The sequence below is a fragment of the Chiloscyllium plagiosum genome, unplaced genomic scaffold (genome assembly GCF_037043375.1).
Source record: "Chiloscyllium plagiosum isolate Xiang-an unplaced genomic scaffold, Cpla_swu_hap1 HiC_scaffold_5, whole genome shotgun sequence".
In the NCBI taxonomy this organism is placed as follows: domain Eukaryota; kingdom Metazoa; phylum Chordata; class Chondrichthyes; order Orectolobiformes; family Hemiscylliidae; genus Chiloscyllium; species Chiloscyllium plagiosum.
This window is the reverse complement of record NW_028270143.1, coordinates 49,729,606-49,750,942: the sequence shown is the minus strand read 5'-3', so window position 1 is coordinate 49,750,942 and position 21,337 is coordinate 49,729,606. Positions and strand designations below refer to the sequence as shown.

Below are 21,337 nucleotides of genomic sequence, written 5' to 3'. Positions count from 1 at the left end.
AAAGGCGCCAGCAGGAGGTGATTGTCCACATTCGAACCAACGGCATTGGAAGGGAGAAGGTTGAGACTCTGAAGGGAGATTACAGAGAGTTAGGTAGAAATTTAAAAAGGAGTAGTAATATCTGGATTACGCCCAGTGCTACGAGCTAGTGGGGGCAGGAATAGGAGGATAGACCAGATGAATGCATGGCTGAGGAGCTGGTGTATGGGAGAAGGATTCACATTTTTGGATCACTGGAATCTCTTTCGGGGTAGAAGTGACCTGTACAAGAAGGACGGATTGCCCCTAAATTGGAAGGGGACTAATATACTGGCAGGGAAATTTGCTAGAACTGCTTGGGAGGATTTAAACTAGTAAGGTGGGGGTGGGGTGGGACCCAGGGAGATAGTGAGGAAAGAGATCGATCTGAGATGGGTACAGCTGAGAACAGAAGTGAGTCAAACAATCAGGGCAGGCAGGGACAAGCTAGGACTAATAAATTAAACTGCATTTATTTCAATGCAAGGGGCCTAACAGGGAAGGCAGATGAACTCAGGGAATGGTTAGGAACATGGGACTGGGATATCATAACAATTACAGAAAATGGCTCAGGGATGGGCAGGACTGACAGCTGAAATGTTCCAGGATATAAATGCTACAGGAAGGATAGAAAGGGAGGCAAAAGAGGAGGGGGGGGGGTGGCATTTTTGATAAGGGATAGCATTACAGCTGTGCTGAGGGAGGATATTCCTGGAAATACAACGAGGGAAGTTATTTGGGTGGAACTGAGAAATAAGAAAGGGATGATCACCTTATTGAGATTGTATTATAGACCCCCCAATAGTGAGAGGGAAATTGAGAAACAAACTTGTAAAGAGATCTCAGCTATCTGTAAGAATAATAGGGTGGTTATGGTAGGGGATTTTAACTTTCCAAACATTGACTGGGACTGCCATAGTGTTAAAGGTTTAGATGGGGAGGAATTTGTTAAGTGTGTACAAGACAATTTTCTGATTCAGTATGTGGATGTACCTACTACAGAAGGTGCAAAACGTGACCTACTCTTGGGAAATAAGGCAGGGCAGGTGACTGAGGTGTCAGTGGGGGAGCACTTTGGGGCCAGCGACCATAATTCTATTTGTTTTAAAATCATGATGGAAAAGGATAGACCAGATCTAAAAGTTGAAATTCTAAATTGGAGAAAGGCCAATTTTGACGGTATTAGGCAAGAACTTCCAAAAGCTGATTGGAGACAGATGTTCGCAGGTAAAGGGACAGCTGGAAAATGGGAAGCCTTCAGAAATGAGATAACGAGAATCCAGAGAAAGTATATTACTGTCAGGATGAAAGGGAAAATTGGTAGCTATAGGGAATGCTGGATGATTAAAGAAATTGAGGGTTTGATTAAGAAAAAGGAGGAGGCATATGTCAGGTATAGACAGGATAGATCGAGTGAATCCTTAGAAGAGTATAAAGAAAGTATGGGTATACTTAAGTGGGAAATCAGGAGGGCAAAACAGGAACATGAGATAGCTTTGGCAAATAGAATAAAGGAGAATCCAAAGGGGTTTTACAAAAATATTAAGGACAAAAGGGTAACTAGAGAGAGAATAGGGCCCCTCAAAGATCAGCAAGGCGGCCTTTGTGTGGAGCCACTGAAAATGGGGGAGATACTAAATGAATATTTTGCATCAGTATTTACTGTGGAAAAGGATATGGAAGATATAGACTGTAGGGAAACAGATGGTGACATCTTGCAAATTGTCCAGATTACAGAGGAGGAAGTGCTGGATGTCTTGAAACGGTTAAAGGTGGATAAATCCCCAGGACCTGATCAGGTGTACCCGAGAACTCTGTGGGAAGCTAGAGAAGTGATTGCTGTGCCTCTTGCTGAAATATTTGTATCATCGATAGTCACAGGTGAAGTGCCGGAAGACTGGAGGTTGGCAAACGTGGTGCCACTGTTTAAGAAGGGTGGTAAGGACAAACCAGGGAACTATAGACCAGTGAGCCTGACCTTGGTGGTGGGCAAGTTGTTGGAGGGAATCCTGAGGGACAGGACGTACATGTATTTGGAAAGGCAAGGACTGATTCGGGATAGTCAACATGGCTTTGTGCTTGGGAAATCATGTCTCACAAACTTGATTGAGTTTTTTGAAGAAGTAACAAAGAAGATTGATGAGGGCAGAGCAGAAGATGTGACCTATATGGAATTCAGTAAGGCGTTCGACAAGCTTCCCCATTGGAGATTGATTAGCAAGGTTAGATCTCATGGAATACAGGGACAACTAGCCATTTGGATACAGAACTGGCTCAAAGTAGAAGACAGAGGGTGGTGGTGGAGGGTTGTTTTTCAGATTGAAGGCCTGTGACCAGCAGAGTGCCACAAGGATCGGTGCTGGGCCCTCTACTTTTTGTCATTTACAAAATTGATTTGGATGTGAGCATAAGAGGTACAGTTAGTAAGTTTGCAGATGAAACCAAAATTGGAGGTGTAGTGGACAGCGAAGAGGGTTACCTCAGATTACAACAGGATCTGGAACAGATGGGCCAATGGGCTGAGGAGTGGCAGATGGAGTTTAATTCCGATAAATGTGAGGTGCTGCATTTTGGGAAAGCAAATCTTAGCAGGACATATACACTTAATGGTAAGGTCTGAGGGAGTGTTGCTGAACAAAGAGACCTTGGAGTGCAGGTTCATAGCTCCTTGAAAGTGGAGTCGCAGGTAGCTAGGATAGTGAAGGCGGCGTTTGGTATGCTTTCCTTTATTGGTCAGAGTACTGAGTACAGGAGTTGGGAGGTCATGTTGCGGCTGTACAGGACATTGGTTAGGCCACTGTTGGAATATTGCGTGCAATTCTGGTCCCCTTCCTAATGGAAAGATGTTGTGAAACTTGAAAGGGTTCAGAAAAGATTTACAAGGATGTTGCCAGGGTTGGAGGATTTGAGCTACAGGGAGAGGCTGAACAGGCTGGGGCTGTTTTCACTGGAGCATCGGAGGCTGAGGGGTGACCTTATAGAGGTTTACAAAATTATGAGGGGCATGGATAGGATAACTAGGCAAAGTCTTTTCCCTGGGGTCGGGGAGTCCAGAACTAGAGGGCATAGGTTTAGGGTGAGAGGGGAAAGATATAAAAGAGACGTAAGGGGCAACTTTTTCACGCAGAGGGTGGAATGAGCTGCCAGAGGATGTGGTGAAGGCTGGTACAATTGCAACATTTAAGGGGCATTTGGATGGGTATATGAATAGGAAGGGTTTGGAGGGATATGGCCGGGTGCTGGCAGATGGGATATCTGGCCGGCATGGAGGGGTTGGACCGAAGGGTCTGTTTCCATGCTGTACATCTCTATGACCCTATGAAGTACTCCCTGAACCTCTGCCTTGTAGAAATTCGCTATCCCTACTTACAGCTGGCCAGCCTTTAGCCTTCACATACCACATGGCATTTCTCCCACAGACAAGATGTTCTCTGACCACTTTCATGTATTTTACATCATCCACACTGCCCTACACCTTTCTGATCCCAACTTCTTTTCTGTTTATCCTGCAAAGAAACACTTTTATGAAATCACGAACAGAGACGCAAAATGTTAACTATATACCATTTAGCCTTTCATATGCAATAACATTTCTGCAGCTGCTCAACAACTTCCTCTCCACTTTGAATGCTATGAGATTCACCTTATCAGTTGCATGTATTCAATCTAAATTGCTAACCATCCAGATTGTTCCTTGACTACTTAATTCATTTCTATACATCAGCTCCTTTACTTTGTCAGCTACAGACTATGACAATCCTCTACAGTTTGGCATTTCCTTCTCCTCCATCAATAAATCTGAAGACATCAAAGGTCTGCTGTCTGTGTCCTATTTCACACAGAACTCCTTTCAAGCTCTTTCTGATGCATATTGACTCCTGACACCCAAAGACTCAATAGAATGACTTAGATTACCAAAGGGATGAAAGAGGATGCAAAAATGTAGAGTTAAGTATAAAATCAGATCATATTGAACAGCTGAACAGGCTCGAAGTGGCCTACCCTTGTTGCCTGTTAGTATGTTCAAATTTGAAGTTATGGTATTTGTGTTTAAGTTAACTAATGGCTCATCCATCCTTAACTTTGTAATTACAATCAGGCCAAAATGATAAAATTTCCATGAAGCAGTTAGTGATGTTTCTATTTAAATAAACATGATTTTTGCACATATAGAATCAGAGTCATAGAGATGTACAGCATGGAAACAGACCCTTCGGTCCAACTTGTCCATGCCGACCAGATATCCCAACCCAATCTAGTCCCACCTGCCAGCACCTGGCCCATATTCCTCCAAACCCTTCCTTTCATATACACATCCAGATGCCTTTTCAATGTTACAATTGTATACTAGATGAAAATCTGCATATCTTTTATCGTACAATATAGGATACTCGTACATTTACAATTATTTTGAGAGCTTGGGGAAGTCATTTTTTTCAGACAACTTGGATCAATCAAATCCAAGAAGTTTATTTTGTAGCTGAGGACACATGATAAAGTCTGCCGGAAGAAATTTACATTCCCTTATTCACAAAATAACTTATGTAACTGGTTGATCAAAATTGACCAATTCTGGGATTAGCTACTTGAACATTTAAATAATATTCCATTAAACTCCACTGGTGTTCTTGGTTGAAAATCTAATATTATTTACAATATATATAGCACATTGACAAACTTCCACATTTTAAACAAATGCTTGGAAGGTAGCTTAGCTTTCATTATAGCATCAAATTCAGAAGTCTCCCCAAAAATCCTTAGTCTCTTAGACTTCCTTACCTGTGAGGCTGATTGGCTGGAAGTAGGTCTGAGGATACTGGTCAGCGGCATTAAGCGGCAGAGCACTTTGGTCCATTTTACTAGCATTGGCAGCTAGATCTCCTGAGGCAGAGAAGGCACGATTATTGACTGAGCATTAACACAGTTTTAAAACTTCAACATTAGAGCTTCAGGATATGGGAAAGGCCATTTTAGGACTGAGAGGAGGAAAATGTTATCACCCAGAGAGTGGTGAGCCTGTGGAACTCTCTGCCACAGAAAGCAATTGAGGTCAAAATCTTGAATGTTTCCAAAAGGAGTTAAATATAGTTCATAAAGCTCATGGGATCAAAGGGTATGGGAGAAAGCGAGAACAGGTTACTGAGTTAGATGATAAATCAAGATCATATTAAATGGAGAGACAGATTCAAAGGGCCAAATAACCTACTACTGCTGCTACTTCCTATGATTCCATAAATTGCACAGTGCTGTAACTTCAAAGACAAAATACAATTTATTTAGATGAATACATGTAAGTTTGAGAGTCAAAAAGTGTGGCGCTAGTAAAGCACAATTGGTCAGGCAGCATCCGAGGAGCAGGAGAGTCGATGTTTCGAGCATAAACTCTTCATTAGTCATCATCTTCGATGCTCAAAACATCGACTCTCCTGCTCCTTGGATGCTACCTGACCGGCTGTGCTTTACCAGCGCCACACTTTTTGACTCTGATTTTTGACTGACACTTTTCCAAAGCCACACTTTGACTCTGATTTCCAGCATCTGCAGTCCTCACTTTCTCCATGTAAATTTGAGAACCAGAGGAAACAGATGTGTTAACTTGCAAAATAAGCAAAGGCAACATGTGGCAAAACGTTTTCACGTAGTTATTGTGTGGAACACATATTTCTTGTGAAACTCCATTTAGAATCATAGGTATGTCACAGCACAGTGTGCTGATACTTTGGCTTTAAGAGGGGGTATTTCATCATGTTTTTTTAAATGAAGAAAGGTTGAGAAAGACAATAAAGTAAACAGAAGCAGCCTGAATAGGTGGGGTCAAGTTCCCACAGAACCAGGAGCTTTAGTTTTAGTTTTCAGTAACAGTTGCTGCTGGAGCTTTGAAGCTGGGTGTGGAAGCTGTTTTTTCTCTCTCTGTTAACAGCTAAAAGCTGGGGGTTCTCCTGCTGCTGGAATTGCATGTGAGACAATCTGTTTTTCTGAATTTGCCTTTGCAAATGAGATGTTATATATTTAGAAAAGTTAATTAATAGTAGTTAACATATTATTTTGTTAAGCATTTTAATAGATTAAATGTTAAACCGATACTTTTATTTTTATTCTGTTTGCATTTTAACTATAGTGTATGAACAAAGTGTATTTTGTTTCAAGCCTAGTAGTTTGACCTATCAAACTGCATCTGGAAATAATGCATTACAGATACCTTTAAAACAAGAAAGAGTTTGGGTCTAGACTAGCTTCTTAATATGTTTTGAGGACATTTGGTCTTGTACAAAACAACAGAAGGTCATTTGACTCATCATATTCATTCCACCCCTCCTAAAAAGCAATTCATACTCTACTACACCCTACATCCCTGTATATTCCTCCCCTGCGTATATTCAGAAAATTTAGAAAAAATACATGGTACAAAAGAAAGCCATTCAGCTCATCATTGTCTGCATGTATGAAATTGTAATCACCCAGCTTAATGGCATTTTCCAGCAGTTGGTCCATATCCTGATAATTCAGGTTTATATCCAGACACTTTCTGGTTTTACTGTCCTTTCAGGCAGTGGAGTTCCAGATCCTTGCCATCCTCTGGAATGTGATTTACATGGTTTAGCATAAAACGTGCCTCATCTTTTGTTAGACATCTCAACTAGCAAAGGATTCCATATTGCGTTTGTAGTTTTGCTCGCTGAGCTGGAAGGTTCATTTTCAGACATTTCGTCACCATACAAGGTAACATCTTCAGGGAGTCTCCGGACAAAGCACTTTTATGTTTCCTGCTTTCTATTGATGTAACAGCACTGTTCATTTCAATCAACATTAATCTGGCCAAGGAAACACTGACTATGCTATTAGAAGACCCAAAGGCACAGACACTAGACACCACCACCTTCATCAGCAAAGACAGTATCGTCAAGCTAGTGGACCAATGTCTTACCACCCACTGCACCTTCAACAACAAAACCTACAAACAAACCATCGGAACACCCATGGGATCTCCGATATCAGGGTTCTTAGCAGAGACAGTAATGCAGAGGCTCGAACAAACAGCTCTGCCAACATCTAATCCAAATTTTGGGTCCGCTACATGGATGCCACCTTTGTCATCAATAAACAAAACAAATTAGAGGAAACCTTTAAGACCATCAATAATACCCTTACTGGCATGAAATTCACTAAAGAGGAGGAAAACGACAACAAACTGCAATTCCTAGAAGTTACAGTGGAGCGAACAGCCAATGGGGAATTTCAAACCAGCGTCTACAGGAAAACAACACAGACCAAATATTGACCAGAAGCAATCATCTCAACATCCACAAATGAAGCTGCATCAGAACAATATTTCAATAAGCCACCACACACTGCAGCACAGAGGAGCTACGCAGAGCAGAGGAAAATTACTATACAGTGTGTATTCAAAAAGAATGGGTACCCAATGAACACAGTCAAGATTAGAGTGGTGCTGGAAAAGCACAGCAGGTCAGGCAGCATCTGAAGAGCAAGAAAATCGATGTTTCAGGCAGGAGTCTTAACGGCTCCTGCCCGAAACGTCCATTTTCCTGCTCCTGGGCTGTTGCCTGACCTGCTGTGCTTTTTCAGCACCACTATAATATTGACTCTGATCTCCAGCATCTGCAGTCCTCATTTTCACCCAATGAGCACAGTCCACCAATTTCTCAGCAACAAATCCAAACAAGCAGACAAAATGCATCCAGAAACCCTAGCCACTCTCCGCTACATCAAAGACATCTCGGAAATAACTGCCAAACTACTCAGACCCCTTGGCATCATGGTAGCCCACAAACCCACCAACACACTAAAATAGCAGCTAATGAACTTGAAAGACCCTATACAGACAACAAGCAAAACTAATGTCATTTACAAAATACCATGCAAGAACTATAACAAACACTACATTGGACAAAAAGACAGAAAACTAGCCACCAGGATACATGAACATCAACTAGCCACACAAAACGACATGACCCTCTCTCACTAGTATCCTTACATACAGATAAGGAAGGACACCACTTTGACTGGGACAACACATCCATCCTACAACAAGCCAGACAGAGACATGCACAAGAATTCCTAAAAGCATGGCATTCCAACTGGAACTCTATCAACAAACACATTGACTTGGACCCCATTTACCACCCCCTGAGAAAAAGAACAGGAAATAACATCACCATAGGAAATGCCGTCAACACGGGAAATGCCATCACCAAACCAAAGAAACCCAAACATATAAATAAACATCAGCAGGTCTTTGTGCCCTGGCTCGCTGAAGATGTTACCTAGTATGGTGATGAAACATCTGAAAATAAACCTTCCAGCTCAGCGAGCAAACCTACATCCAGAACCTCAAACTGAGCTACAAATCTTCACAAAACTCGATTCCTTGTTGTTTTTTAACCACTTTATCTATCTCTCCTGCTACCTTCAATGATCGGCAAACATTGACTCCAACGTTTGTCATTTCTTGTGCACCACTTGGTGCACTTCCACTAACTTTGCCTTGATTAACCTCCCAAATGCAACACTTCACACTGAATTCCATTTGCCACCCATCTTACCAGTACACTGTGATCTTTCTGCAGTCAGCAGCTTCCCTTCTCACTATTAACCAAGCAACAAACGTTGTTGTCATCTCAAACTTTTGTGGTCATGCCCCCTACATTTGTATTCAAATAATTAATATTTATCAGAAAAACCTCAACTTCCAGCACAGATATAAATATTCCTTATTCGAAGTCTCTACTTCCTTCCTACTAACATGAGGAGCAATCAAAAAATATGGATACTTTACACAGAAGGACAGAAAGAGCATTAATAATATAGCATTTGAACTCCTTTAACTAATCAGTGGGTTAATAGGCCTTGTTATGCAGGAATGAGCCTCAAATTGAAGCAGTCAAGGCTCAATTCTTGGTCTCGCCGAGGAAAGCGACGTCAAGTATTGAGAATATGAGATAAAACTGCTCATGAAAATTCTCTCCTAAATGACAGGGCTTGTGTATTAAAAGTACCGACATATTCTGATCAGTTTCCAATGCTCTTCATGAAAAATGATAATTCATGGCCATGATAGAACGACTGATATAAGGATGGCTATGAGACTTGCTGCCACTGATCTGTGCATTATCAGAGTTGGGCGTATTAAATAAACATTGCGCACGTGTCAGAGACCACAGTTTTTTTTATTATAAGGGTCAAATTTTCATCCTTTGGGCTGAGAGAGGAAGTGAAAAAAATTACTGGCTTCATGTACCCACCTCAGGAAGTACTAGCCCAGAGACACAAACTTGAAGAAGTTCAGATGTGGCCACACAGATTGCCAAGGGCTGAAGCAGGCTATTCAAAAGCTGGCTCACAACACATCAATGTGCCTTAAGTCACAATGCTTTAAAAAGCTCATCCAACTGCATGAAAACTGCAGAGGAGTAGGCTATATATAAGTTGCAATGGATCCTGCCAGCTCGCAACTCGACACAGCTGGCACCCTTGGAAGCCACTCCCTAAAATCAGAATCCCAGAATCGAGAACCAAAAACTATTTTTAAAGGACTGAGAGTCATTTTGGTTCTGTAAAAGTTGAAGCCTATATGATCTAAAGTGATTTTGTTTTTCCTCAACGGAGTTATAACTTCAAATAAAAAAGAAATTCTTCAAACATACCTTGAAATACTGCCTTATTGGACAATCCTAAAGCAGGTACACTTGCACCTTCAGGGATCTCATCATTTATCTGCAATAAAAGAAAAGAAATGAAAATCACTAAGTATATAAAATGAGTATCTGTTGACAATGCAAGCCAAAAGCTCAAACTTTAAAAAAAAAATCCCATTTCAATTACAACTTAAAAACTGAACTGCTCTGCTACAGTTGTAATAATTGGAAACAAACTTCATTTTTTTTACAATCCAACTATTTCATAGAACATAGAGCAGTCCTTTCAGTCCACTATGTCTGCACTAATTAAGATGAAATTCAATGGATCTGAAAACTTATATCTGTGAAATTTCCATCATTAATATACAACATGCAAACGTTGCAAAGCAAAATATTTTCAAAATTACATTGCACAAGATCCTCAGCTTTCTGTCCAATTCTCCCTGTCTTTGTGCTATGATCAAATTTGGCAATCACCTTTTCTGTTCCGTCATCCAAGTTACTTATATGAAGTGCAAACAGTTGGATCCCAACACTGATCCCTGTGGCACACCATTCATTACATCTTGCCAATCTTAAAAGGACTGAATATTTGCCCACCTCTCTATTTATGAATTTGCCCAGCACCAATTTGCACAAGTCTCAAGTTACAAAGTGGAGATTATGACCTTTAAGTTTCTGCTTACTTTGGCATGTAGCTCCTCAAACTGACTATGCATAGCCTCCATCTTTGCATTACCTACGACACTGGTACGTACATGGACCAAGACAACTGGATCCTTCCCCTCCACCACAAGTTCCTCTGCAGCCTTGGGCAGATGTCCCAAACCCTGGCACCAGGCAGGCAATGCATTTGAAAGGCACTTATGCTCTTCTATGCAGAAAATGGTGTCAATACCCCTCAGTCATTACATTTGGTCACTACATTTTGAGAAATTTGGAGCAGCAGCAAACTATTCAGCCCTTCAACCAAAAGAGAAATGCTGGAAAATCTCAACAGGTTTGGCAGCATCTGTAAGGAGAGAAAAGAGCTGATGTTTCGAGTCTAACTGACCCTTTATCAAAGCTTAGACAAAGTCAGTTAGACTCGAAACGTCAGCTCTTTTCTCTCCTTACAGATGCTGCCAGACCTGCTGAGATTTTCCAGCATTTCTTTTTTGGTTTCAGATTCCAGCATCTGCAGTAATATGCTTTTATTCAGTCCTTCAAACCGGCTACAGGTTGACCCTTTTTCAAATCCATATTCCTGCTTTTACTCCATACCTCTTTATGTCTTTAACATGTAAACATTTATCTCTTTCTTGAATAAAAACAAGGCTTCTGTGGAGCAAATTCCACAGGTTGGCAACTCTCTGAGTGAAGAAATGTTCCTCATTTCTGCCTTAAAATGGCCTACTCCAAGATTAAGAATGTGATCTTGATTCTTCAAATAATTAGTTTCATGTACTTTTTTTTTAGTTCAATCAAATTCTTATCCTTGCCTAGGAATTTACACTGAATTGCAACAGTCTTTAAGCTTGAGTGCCCTTTCATGTAGAATTCTGATGGCTGCTTTATTAAAAGCTACAAAGAACAATGCACAATTTCACAGTCTACTTGGGAGTGGACAATCTCACGGTTATGAGATACATATTGATGTTTCAAATGGGTGTCATCCAAGAAAACAACCAATTTTGGTTATTTATAAAATTAATTGAAAACCTCAGAAACTTATTTTTCCACAAGAAAGCTTTTAGAATATGGAAAATCCATGAACTATACTAACGCAAAACTACAAGTTCCTTTCCAAGAAAATCAGATAGCTGCTTGCAGAAGAAAAAATATTCAAGTAATACAGGTGGTGAGGAGATTAATTCAAATAACATGGAGAAAAAAATTAATCTACACCTGATGGAACAAATAGCACGTTCTACGCTGTAATTCCAAGAAATGAGGAAACAAATCATTCTAAAAAAAAGACAGGTACAGATCTTTGGTTCAATTTGTTTAGGAGCCTGCAGAAAAGCCACTATCAAAACTGTAAATTATAACGAAGATTTCTTTCATTTAAATAAAAAAAGCATGAGCTGGATTATGCACCATGAAAACTGGTGTTATGAAAACAAAAAGAAACAGATGCATATTTCATGTTATTAGATCATAAATGTTTTGTTTTATAAAATCAGAAGGGAGACCCACCTTTTATAATCAAAAGATAAAGGACATGAAAATTAAACAGTATTCAATGGACTTACATTGCTTGAGAGCAAGTTCTCAAGTGGGGTACGAGTAATGGAACTGAAATTTTCCACAAAGTTTTTGGTAGCCGTGAAGACTCGAAGCACTTTCTCATCAGCACCAGAAACAAACTGAAAACGACCAATTATAGCTAAGCACTGCATGTCATATCCATGTATTTGTGGTCGTGCTATTTCATGCCAGGTTACCTAAATGAAAAAAAAACTTAAGTCATCTCCGCAGAAATAGTTACCGGAGAATAAAAAATGCTATCATCTGCAAGAGTGATAAGAACATAACAAAATGAGAAAAAAATGGTACACCCAACTTCCACTGGTCTACTTCATACCACTAGTCCTTTCCTGTTTCCTCAGCTCCATAATCATGTACCACCATCCTCTGAACATGCTGCTAAAACTTACATGCCTTGGTCTTTTCACTGGTCTTCATGTGTGTTTTAGATAACTATTCAGGCAAGACATCTGAAATCTCTCAAACGTCTCAATGTTTTTTTTTCATTTGTATTCATTCTTCTGTCATGTCAAGCACTCAAAAGCATTTGGTTCAAATTTTGTGAAGACAACACTTTGAGAAAATTATTCTTTCCAAGGAACGCATCGTCGGAAAAAACTGGTCATAATTTCTATAGTTTTACAATCTATTCTTTTGGGTAGAAATCCTAGTATTTTGCTATTTTAACAAAGCTGTTTCATGAAATTCAACACTAAAAGCAACGGAATTACTGTGATTCTGATGAAGGGTCACTGGACTCAAAATGTTGATTCTTGCTTTTCTCTCCTCAGATGCTGCAAAACCATGAGTTTCTCCAGTACTTTCCATTTTTGTTCATTTCAGATCTTCAGCATCCACTGTTCTTAGTTTTATTTAACTACTGTTGCTCTCTAGGCTATTTCAATTTCATACTTGACCTTTCTTTTATTTATCCGTGTTATACATCAGGATACAATGAAGTATTTATGAATTACATTCCAAGTCATAGTTAAATTTAAATTTGTAATCTCGGTCCCTTGTTTCTTCATACTATGATGTATGAATTTATATGCATTAGAAATGGAACTGTCAGGACTATCTCATACATAACTTGATTCAAAGGATTCCTCCAGATGTGAAAATGTGCTTCAAAAAAGCACTTCTTTCATTTGAATTTCCAGTTCTGGTATATTTCAGACTTGAATGATTAGATTAGATTAGATTAGATTAGATTAGATTACAGTGTGGAAACAGGCCCTTCGGCCCAACAAGTCCACACCGACCCGCCGAAGCGAAACCCACCCATACCCCTACATTTACCCCTTACCTAACACTACGGGCAATTTAGCATGGCCAATTCACCTGACCTGCACATCTTTGGACTGTGGGAGGAAACCGGAGCACCCGGAGGAAACCCACGCAGACACGGGGAGAACGTGCAAACTCCACACAGTCAGTCGCCTGAGGCGGGAATTGAACCCGGGTCTCTGGATTATCGTCACATTTTAGATAAACTCAGATGCGTGTGTGTGCTGACTAAATACAATTTTCCAACATCAGCTTACTGGCAGAGCTTCAGCAATAATCAACAAGGTGAAGGGAAGGCATCAATGATGAGGATAGCTAAGTCCATTTTAATGTGCTGCTGACAATTAAAGAAGCGTGTTACAACATCAAGGCAAAGTAATCTGCACACCTTTAGGAAACCTCAAAATGTATCTCAAATCAAATGATTTTTCCAAGATTAGAGGGGGAGATCACAACTGCTTTGTGAACATGAACATCCAGAAATACCTGAAATGGCCCACCGCATTGAACCACAGCAATTTATCTTCCGCCTTTAAAACTTAAGAGGTGTTGTTAATAAGCATAGAATCTCAAACTAGGTAAAAAGCACAGGAAACTGCAATTCAGACTGGTGTGTGCATTACCTCTGCAAGCACTCAGCGAGACGCATTCACCTCCTCTTTTCCCATAGGATTAAAAAAAATTCTCTCAAGGCATTTATACAAATTCTTTTTTGACACCCATAACTGAATCTCAGGTAGTACAATTCATGTCTTAATTGTTCTGCATAAGAGTTTTTCCTCATGTTATTACCACCTGTATTAAATCTGTGCATTCTGGTTTTCAATCTTTACAGCAATGGCAATAGTTTTGCAAAATCTACTCTATTTAAACTCATTATGATAGCAAACACTTCTATCAAATGTTCTCTCAATTCCCTCTTTGCTCGGGTGAACATTTCCAGCTTCTCCCATTTATCAAGTTAAGTAATTTCTCTCATGCCTGGAATTATTCTCAGAAATCGTTTTTGCACCCTCACTAAAACTTCTACATCGTTCCTTAAATGCAATGTCCAGAATTAGACATAATCCAGCAATTGAGATAAAATCATCATAACTGCCTTTTACATTCAATGCTTTCATTTATAAAGCAATAGAGAAACTGTGGTCAATACAGTATTTTCAGCATGGAGCCAAACATCAATCTCAACCAACATGTAAGACAGGAGTAACTTGAAAGATAAAACTTGGAATTAATTTTGAATAAATTAAGTATTACTGTCATGCTAACAGGATGAGGATGAAATCTAATTCCAGGATTTTGTCAATATTGTAACTGATGTTTTGAGCACTCATAATATATTATCATTTTAGAACTTAGTTCTAAAGTGAAGGAAATGGATTTTACTTTTCAGTTCTGCAGAGAGGGAAAGAAGCCCATAATAGGAGATACGGTTATTAGCAGTCTCCAGGCCGCGAGGATGAGTGAGAAGTCTTGGGTTACTTAGAAATTAATGATCAGAAGGCTGTGGGTGTATAAGACAGGTAGACATCCTACAAGGCTGTTGAAGACATGAGTTTATGTAATAGTGAGTTGAAATAACTGCTGAGTTTAAGCATTTTCAAAAGAGACATTAACAACAAAAAAAAGCATCTGGTGAAAGAACAGAATTTTGCTGAAACAGATTACAGCTGTGCCAGCTCAGCAAAACACTTTAGAGTGGTGATAGAGGTGACTCATCACTTGAAGAGGTAAAATTGATGATTGTAATAAGATTGTTCCAATAGCTCTTGGTTTGAGTTAAGTCATATGTGTTTTTTGTTTATGGAATGGATTTTAATCTTTAATTGTTAAATTACTGACCTTCACAATTAATACAAAAACTTATGGGGTGGAATTTTCTTCACTTCCCCCGAACAATGTAAGATCAGTGAGAAAAATGGGAAAATTGGGTGAGTTGTCCAGCAATGTTATAGAGATCAAAAAGTCTCATTTCCAACCAAGTGTTGGACAATCAGATGAGATTTTTGGTAGTAAATTGCGCGAGGCCAATTGCATGGATTATTGCTCATTCTCACTTTTATTACTACCTAATTTCACCTCATTAACATAACAGGTTTCTATTCCCCCACACACCAGATAGAAATTTGAATTCCTGACATGAAAGTCAGAGTCACCTGGTGATTCCAGCTCCCTGCTTGTTCCTCTGGACCCCCATTTTTGGACACCCAGCATCAGCATCTCTGAACATATACATGGGCAGGGACCACATGATACCCACACAAACACAAACACTGGGATTCAACACAGACCAAGAGAAAGTGAGGACTGCAGATGCTGGAGAGCCAGAGTTGAAAAATGTGAGGCTGGAAAAGCACAGGTGAGGCAGCATGTGAGGTGCAGGAGAGTCAATGTTTCGGGCATAAGCCCTTCATCAGGAATGTGCCGGGGGGGGAGGGGGGGGGGGGAAAGGGGGCTGAGAGATAGGAGGGTGGAGGTGATGGTGGGATGGGCGGTAGATGAGAAGGTGATAGGTGGATGCAGGTGGGGCGTGATTGTGATAGGTCATTGGGGAGCGGATAGGTGGGAAGAAGATGGACAGGTGGGATAGGTCTAAAGGGCAGTGCAGTGTAGAGTTGGAGGGTGGAATCTGGGATAACTTGGGGGGAGGGAAGATTTGGAAATGAGTGAAGTCAATGTTGATGTCATGTGGTTGAAGGGTCCCAAGGCAGAAGGTGAGGCATTCTTCCTCCAGTCGTCATGTGGCTTGGATTTGGCAGTGGAGGAGGCCCAAAACGTGCATGTCCATGGTGGATTGGGAGTTGGTGAGTTGAAGCGGTCAGCCATAGGGCAGTGGGGTTGTTTAGTGCGGGTGTCCCAGAGATGTTCCCTGAAACACTCCATGAGTTGGCATTCTGTTTCGCCGATGTAGAGGAGACCACATTGAGAGTAATGGATACAATAAATGGGGTGGATGCAAGTGCAGGAGAATCTCTGCTGGATGTGAAAAGATCCTTTGGGGCATTGGACAGAGGTGAAGGGAGAGGTGTGGGCATAAGGTTTACACCTCTTGCGACGGCAAGGAAAGGTGCTGGGTATGGAGGGTGGCAAGGTGTGGAGAGTGGACTTAACAAAGGGGTCGCGGAAGGAATGGTCTCTGCGAACGGGGGTGAGCAAGGAAATATACCTCTGGTGGTGGGGTCTGATTGTAGGTGGCAGAAATGACTGAGGATAATGCGCTTCCACCCCATTAATATCCAGATACAGTGCATTATCCTCCGGCATTTCCACCACTTACAATCAGACCCACTACCAGAGATATATTTCCCGCCTCACCCCTATCTGTGTTCAGCAGAGACTATTCTCCTTGTGACTCCCTCGTTAGGTCAACATACCCCATCAGCACCCTCTCCACACTTCATTTATCACTGCAAGAGGTGTAAAACCGGCATCCATGCCTCCCCCCTCACCTCCATCCGAGGTTCCAAAGAATCTTTTCACATTCAGCAGAGAAATTCCTGCACATCTACCAACCTCATCTACTGTGTCCATTACGCTCAATGTAGTCTCCTCTCCATTGGGGAAACAGAATGCCATTTCGTGGAGCATTTCAGGGAATATCTCTAGGACACCCGCACTAAACAACCTCACCGCCCTGTATCTAACCACTTCTAGGTCTTGGGGAGTGTTGCTGAACAAGTCGACATTAGAGTGAAGGTCACGGTTCCTTGCAAGTGGAGTTGCAGGTAGATAGGATAGTGAAGAAGGCGTTTGGTATGCTTTCCCTTATTGGTCAGACTATTGAGTACAGGAGTTGGGAGATCATGTTGCAACTGTTCGGACACTGATTAGGCCACTGTCGGAATACTGTGTGCAATTCTGGTCTCCCTCCTGTCAGAAGGATATTGTGAAACTTAAAAGGGTTCAGAAAAGATTTACAAGTACGTTGCCAGGATTGGAGGGTTTAAGTTATAGGGAGAGGCTGAATAAACTGGGGCTACTTTCCACGGAGCGTCAGAGGCTGAGGGGTAACCTTATAGAGGTTTATAAAATCATGAGGGTCATGGATAGGCTAAATAGACAAGGTCTTTGCCCTGGGGTGGAGAAGTCCAGAACTAGAGGCCAGAGGTTATGGGTGCGAGGGGAAAAAAAACCTAAGAGGCCTAAGGGCAACCGTTTTACATAGAGGGTAGTGCGTGTATGGAATGAACTGCCAGAGGAAGTGGTGGAGACTAGTACAAATACAACATTTAAAACATGTCGCATGGATGGATATATGAATAAGAAGGGTGTAGAGGAATATGGGCCATTTGCTGGAAAGTGGCAATCGATTGGGTCAGGATATCTGGTCGGCAGGGACAAGTTGGACCAAAGGGTCTGTTTCCGTGCTGTACATCTCTGACCCTAGGAATGCACCCTCCCACTCCACCAAGGACATACAAGTCCTGAGCTTTCTCCAACGCCAAATCCAAGCCACCCAACAACTAACGAAAGAACACCTCATCTTCCATTTTGGGACTCTTTAACCACACAGCATCAATGTCAAATTCACTAGTTTCCAAATCTCCCACACGCCATCTCATCCCAGATCCAACCCTCCAGGTTGGCACTGCCTGCTTGACTTATACCACCTGTCCATTTTCCTTCCTACCCATCCACTGCACCCTGTCCACCGACCTATCACAATCAATGCCACCAACCCCTGTCTTCCCGGCTCCTTCGTCCCCAGCCCAATCCCCACCTTCCTGTTTATCTCTCAGCCCTCTTCCCTCTTCACATTGCTGATGAAGGGCTTATGCCCGAAACGTCAACTCTTCTGCTCCTCAGATGCTGCCTGACCTGCTGTGTTTTTCAAACGCCACACTTTTCGACTTCAACATGTACCAGCGTCACTACATCATCATTATACATTTCCAATCTACTTCATAGAATAAGAGAATTATATCGTAAAGAAGTGGCGTCGAGTCTGTACTAAGTCAGGTCTCCTTCCTATTGGAAGGATGTTGTGAAACTTGAAAGAATTCAGAAAAGACTTACAAGGATGTTGCTACGGTTGGAGGGTTTGAGCTATAGGCAGAGGTTGAATAGGTCAGGGCTGTTTTCCCTGGAGCGTCAGAGGGTGAGAGTTAACTTTATAGAGGTTTACATAATCATGAGGGGCTCGCATAGGGTAAACAGATAAGTCTTTTCCCTCACGTGGGGGAGTCCAGAACTGGAGGGCATAACTTTAGGGTGAGATGGGAAATATTTAAAAGATGCTACTTTATCACACAGAGGGTGGTGCATGTATGGAATGAGCTGCCAGAGAAAGTGGTAGAAGCTGGTGCAATTACAACATTTAAAAGGCATCTAGATGGATATATGAATAGGAAGGTTTAGAGTGATCTGGACCAAGTGCTGACAAATTGCACTAGATTAGGTTAGTGTATCTGGTCGGCATGGACAAGTTGGACCAAAGTTTTTGTTTCCGTGTTGTACATCTCTATGAATCTATAACTATTAAATGTATAATGCTATCTATATGAGTCCTACTTTCCAATACCTTGAATATTATGATTGATACACATCAATGCTACAGTTTGGAGTGTCTTGGCATTTTTCCTTGAAATGCTACAATGACACTTTGTGGACAGGGACAGATATGGGGGTAGCACAGTGGCAGATGATGGCTCAGCAGGTAGCACTGCTGCTTCACAGTGCCAGGGAACCAGGTTCAGTTCCACGCTTGGTCAACCGTCTGTGTGGTGTTTGCACATTCTTCCCATGTGTTTCCTCTGGGTGATCCGGTTTCCTCCCACATTCAGTATGTGCAGGTTAGGTGTATTGGATGCTCACTGCATCCTTGCCTTGTCACGGCATGCTTTTTTAAGCTTTTCCCACTCAATCACTCTGTCTTGTTTTATTGTTTAATGCACCCAAAGAGCTAGACAGCTTGTCATAGTTGTCAGCCATCATTAGTCAAGTGAGTAGGCATGTTGCTATACTGCAACGTCTTATGTCAATCGCACACTTACAACATGCATAATCCAGACATCACAGCATGTCAGACAAGTCAACGGGGGCTACCAGCAATCAAGGTCTTGGTGTAGTCAAGGGCAGTGTCTGCAAATGATGCAGTGGCTCAAGCAGTCAGTCATCACTTGAGATGATCAGGGTAAAGGGTTCTGCCTCAGCACTGCCCAGAAAGTGGGCCACAGTCCTGCATGCTCAGTGCAACCAGTCAGGGAATTTGCAGTTTGTCAGTCAGGGAACTGCTTGGACATCATGCAGAAATCTGGCCAGGCACCGGTCGAGACTGTCTGTCCAAATCAGCTGTGGCGGTGAGCCATGGTCAATTATAGAGGTCAGAGGAATGAAATTCAAGGGAGGCTACCAGGGGACACTGCTGTGTTATGGAAGTGGGGGAACTCAATGCTGGGGTTTAGAGATGGCCCTACTGCATCACAGATTGGCAAGGATAGTGAAGGAGGAAAATTAAGGGGAGGGAAAGACAGTGGCGCACAAGAGCACGTGGGATTCTGCGGTAGATGAGGTTATTGCGGATCATTACCAACATGGCCTCAATGTAATGGGGGGGGGGGGGTGCATTATGGTAGTAGGCAGAATTAAACTGTATGGAGGAGATTCAGAGGCCAAGGGTGAAAGGTGCAGTTGTAATTCCAGGTGGGAGACAGACAGACAGTCATCGAGATCCACAGTAAAGAAAAAGGCCAATCGCATCCACACTGGTCATAAACCACGACCTAACTAATATGTTTGGGAAGATGCGAGGGGATCAGTTGTGTTAGGCTGCCTAAGGGCTTCGAGGAAAAAAGCAGCCTGGAGGCTCAGTAAGGGGGCTGGGAAAGAGTTAGGGGAGCCAGATTGCCTGATTTCCAAGTGCAACATGCATAACCTTCCATGCTCCATCAACGTCCAAGTGCGAACAACTGTAAAATTGATGCAAAAAGACCTGGAATGGCACAGTCAGTGTTTGTTTTCAATCCCAACTCACGAGGTTCACTTCTGATGGATGGGAGGCTTTTCACATGACAACAGCATCAATTATTCACTTGCAGAGTACAGATGGAGTTCATTTTCAATCATAACATCATGCAGTGAATAACCATGTGGGGCACAAATGCCAGAGAAAGTTAAACTTGGCAATGTCAATGGTCATCACAGATTCTTTCTACTTCACAAGGATGTCTGTCTTCAATCATAGGTGATCTTAAAGGAAGCAACCATGGGCCAAAACTACAAAGCTAATTCAAGATCTCCTACATTGCTCAGAGGCACAGAACTGATTTCCCATCATCTTGAACTGCAAGTATAATGCAACCTCCTCTTACATGCAATGATGCCTTTCTTAGGTAATGTAGGAATGACAGGACAAGGTCTCAATACTCATACAATATTTACAAAGTCCTACTGTTTTGTTGAACATGGCTGACCTTCAACAGAATAACGTGCAATGTCCAATTACCATGTAGATGCATTTCATGGTCATCCTTGTCAAAATCCTCCATGTCCTACTGTACACAGGAGTACTAATCATCATTTATAATTGATGGAATTGCTGACTGCTCATATTACTGAGGTATTGTGCTGTTTCATATGTTCCCCTCATAGTTCATTACCAGCATGACTGATGGATCCAGCCACACCTGGCTTTATGGTCATGGTTGAGCCACAGGGAAATGGAGGAAGAACACATGAGGCAGCAAGTTGAGGATCAGCAGCAATTTCCAGTAATGCTGAACCTCCACCTGAGGAGGTCACAGCTGAAGAGCATCTTAGAAGGTGCAGGTGGGTACAGGGAGGTCACAGTCTATTGTCCTCAATGCCATTTCCTCCAGATGAGTGAGGCACAGAGTGATGCAGATTGTGGATGTCCCAGGATAGTATCACAGAACTGTGGCAACTGTTGGAGCAGGACCTGTGACATGAAGGCGTGGGGGCCTATCTTCAAGGAGATAGCAGTGTTGAACCCTTATGCAACTGGCTGCTTTCCAGGAGTCACTGGGAGCCTGTGTGGCATGTCTCAATTGTCCACCCACAAATATATTAATACTGTTTCCAACGCCAGTTTTGTCAGATCACATGGCTTCATTTCACTTTCCCATGATGAGGTCAGTGCCAAAAGGCTGGCAAGATACCATAGAGGTACACTACTTAGTTAATGA

General features: G+C 41.8%; 1 protein-coding gene across 3 annotated transcripts in view; it reads right to left on the bottom strand.

Annotated features, from left to right (window-relative positions):
- The window catches only part of elp2 (elongator acetyltransferase complex subunit 2), a 149,684-nt gene that overhangs the window by 65,775 nt on the left and 62,572 nt on the right, over nt 1-21,337 (bottom strand). For 2 of the 3 annotated variants that reach the window (XM_043689952.2, XM_043689954.2), the window contains 3 exons: nt 11,912-12,103; nt 9,684-9,753; nt 4,798-4,899 (listed from right to left, as the gene is read on the bottom strand). In XM_043689952.2, the coding sequence (XP_043545887.1) occupies nt 4,798-4,899; nt 9,684-9,753; nt 11,912-12,103 (364 nt within the window). The remainder of the gene's footprint in view (nt 1-4,797; nt 4,900-9,683; nt 9,754-11,911; nt 12,104-21,337) is intronic. The other variant, XM_043689953.2, reaches the window with a different exon arrangement.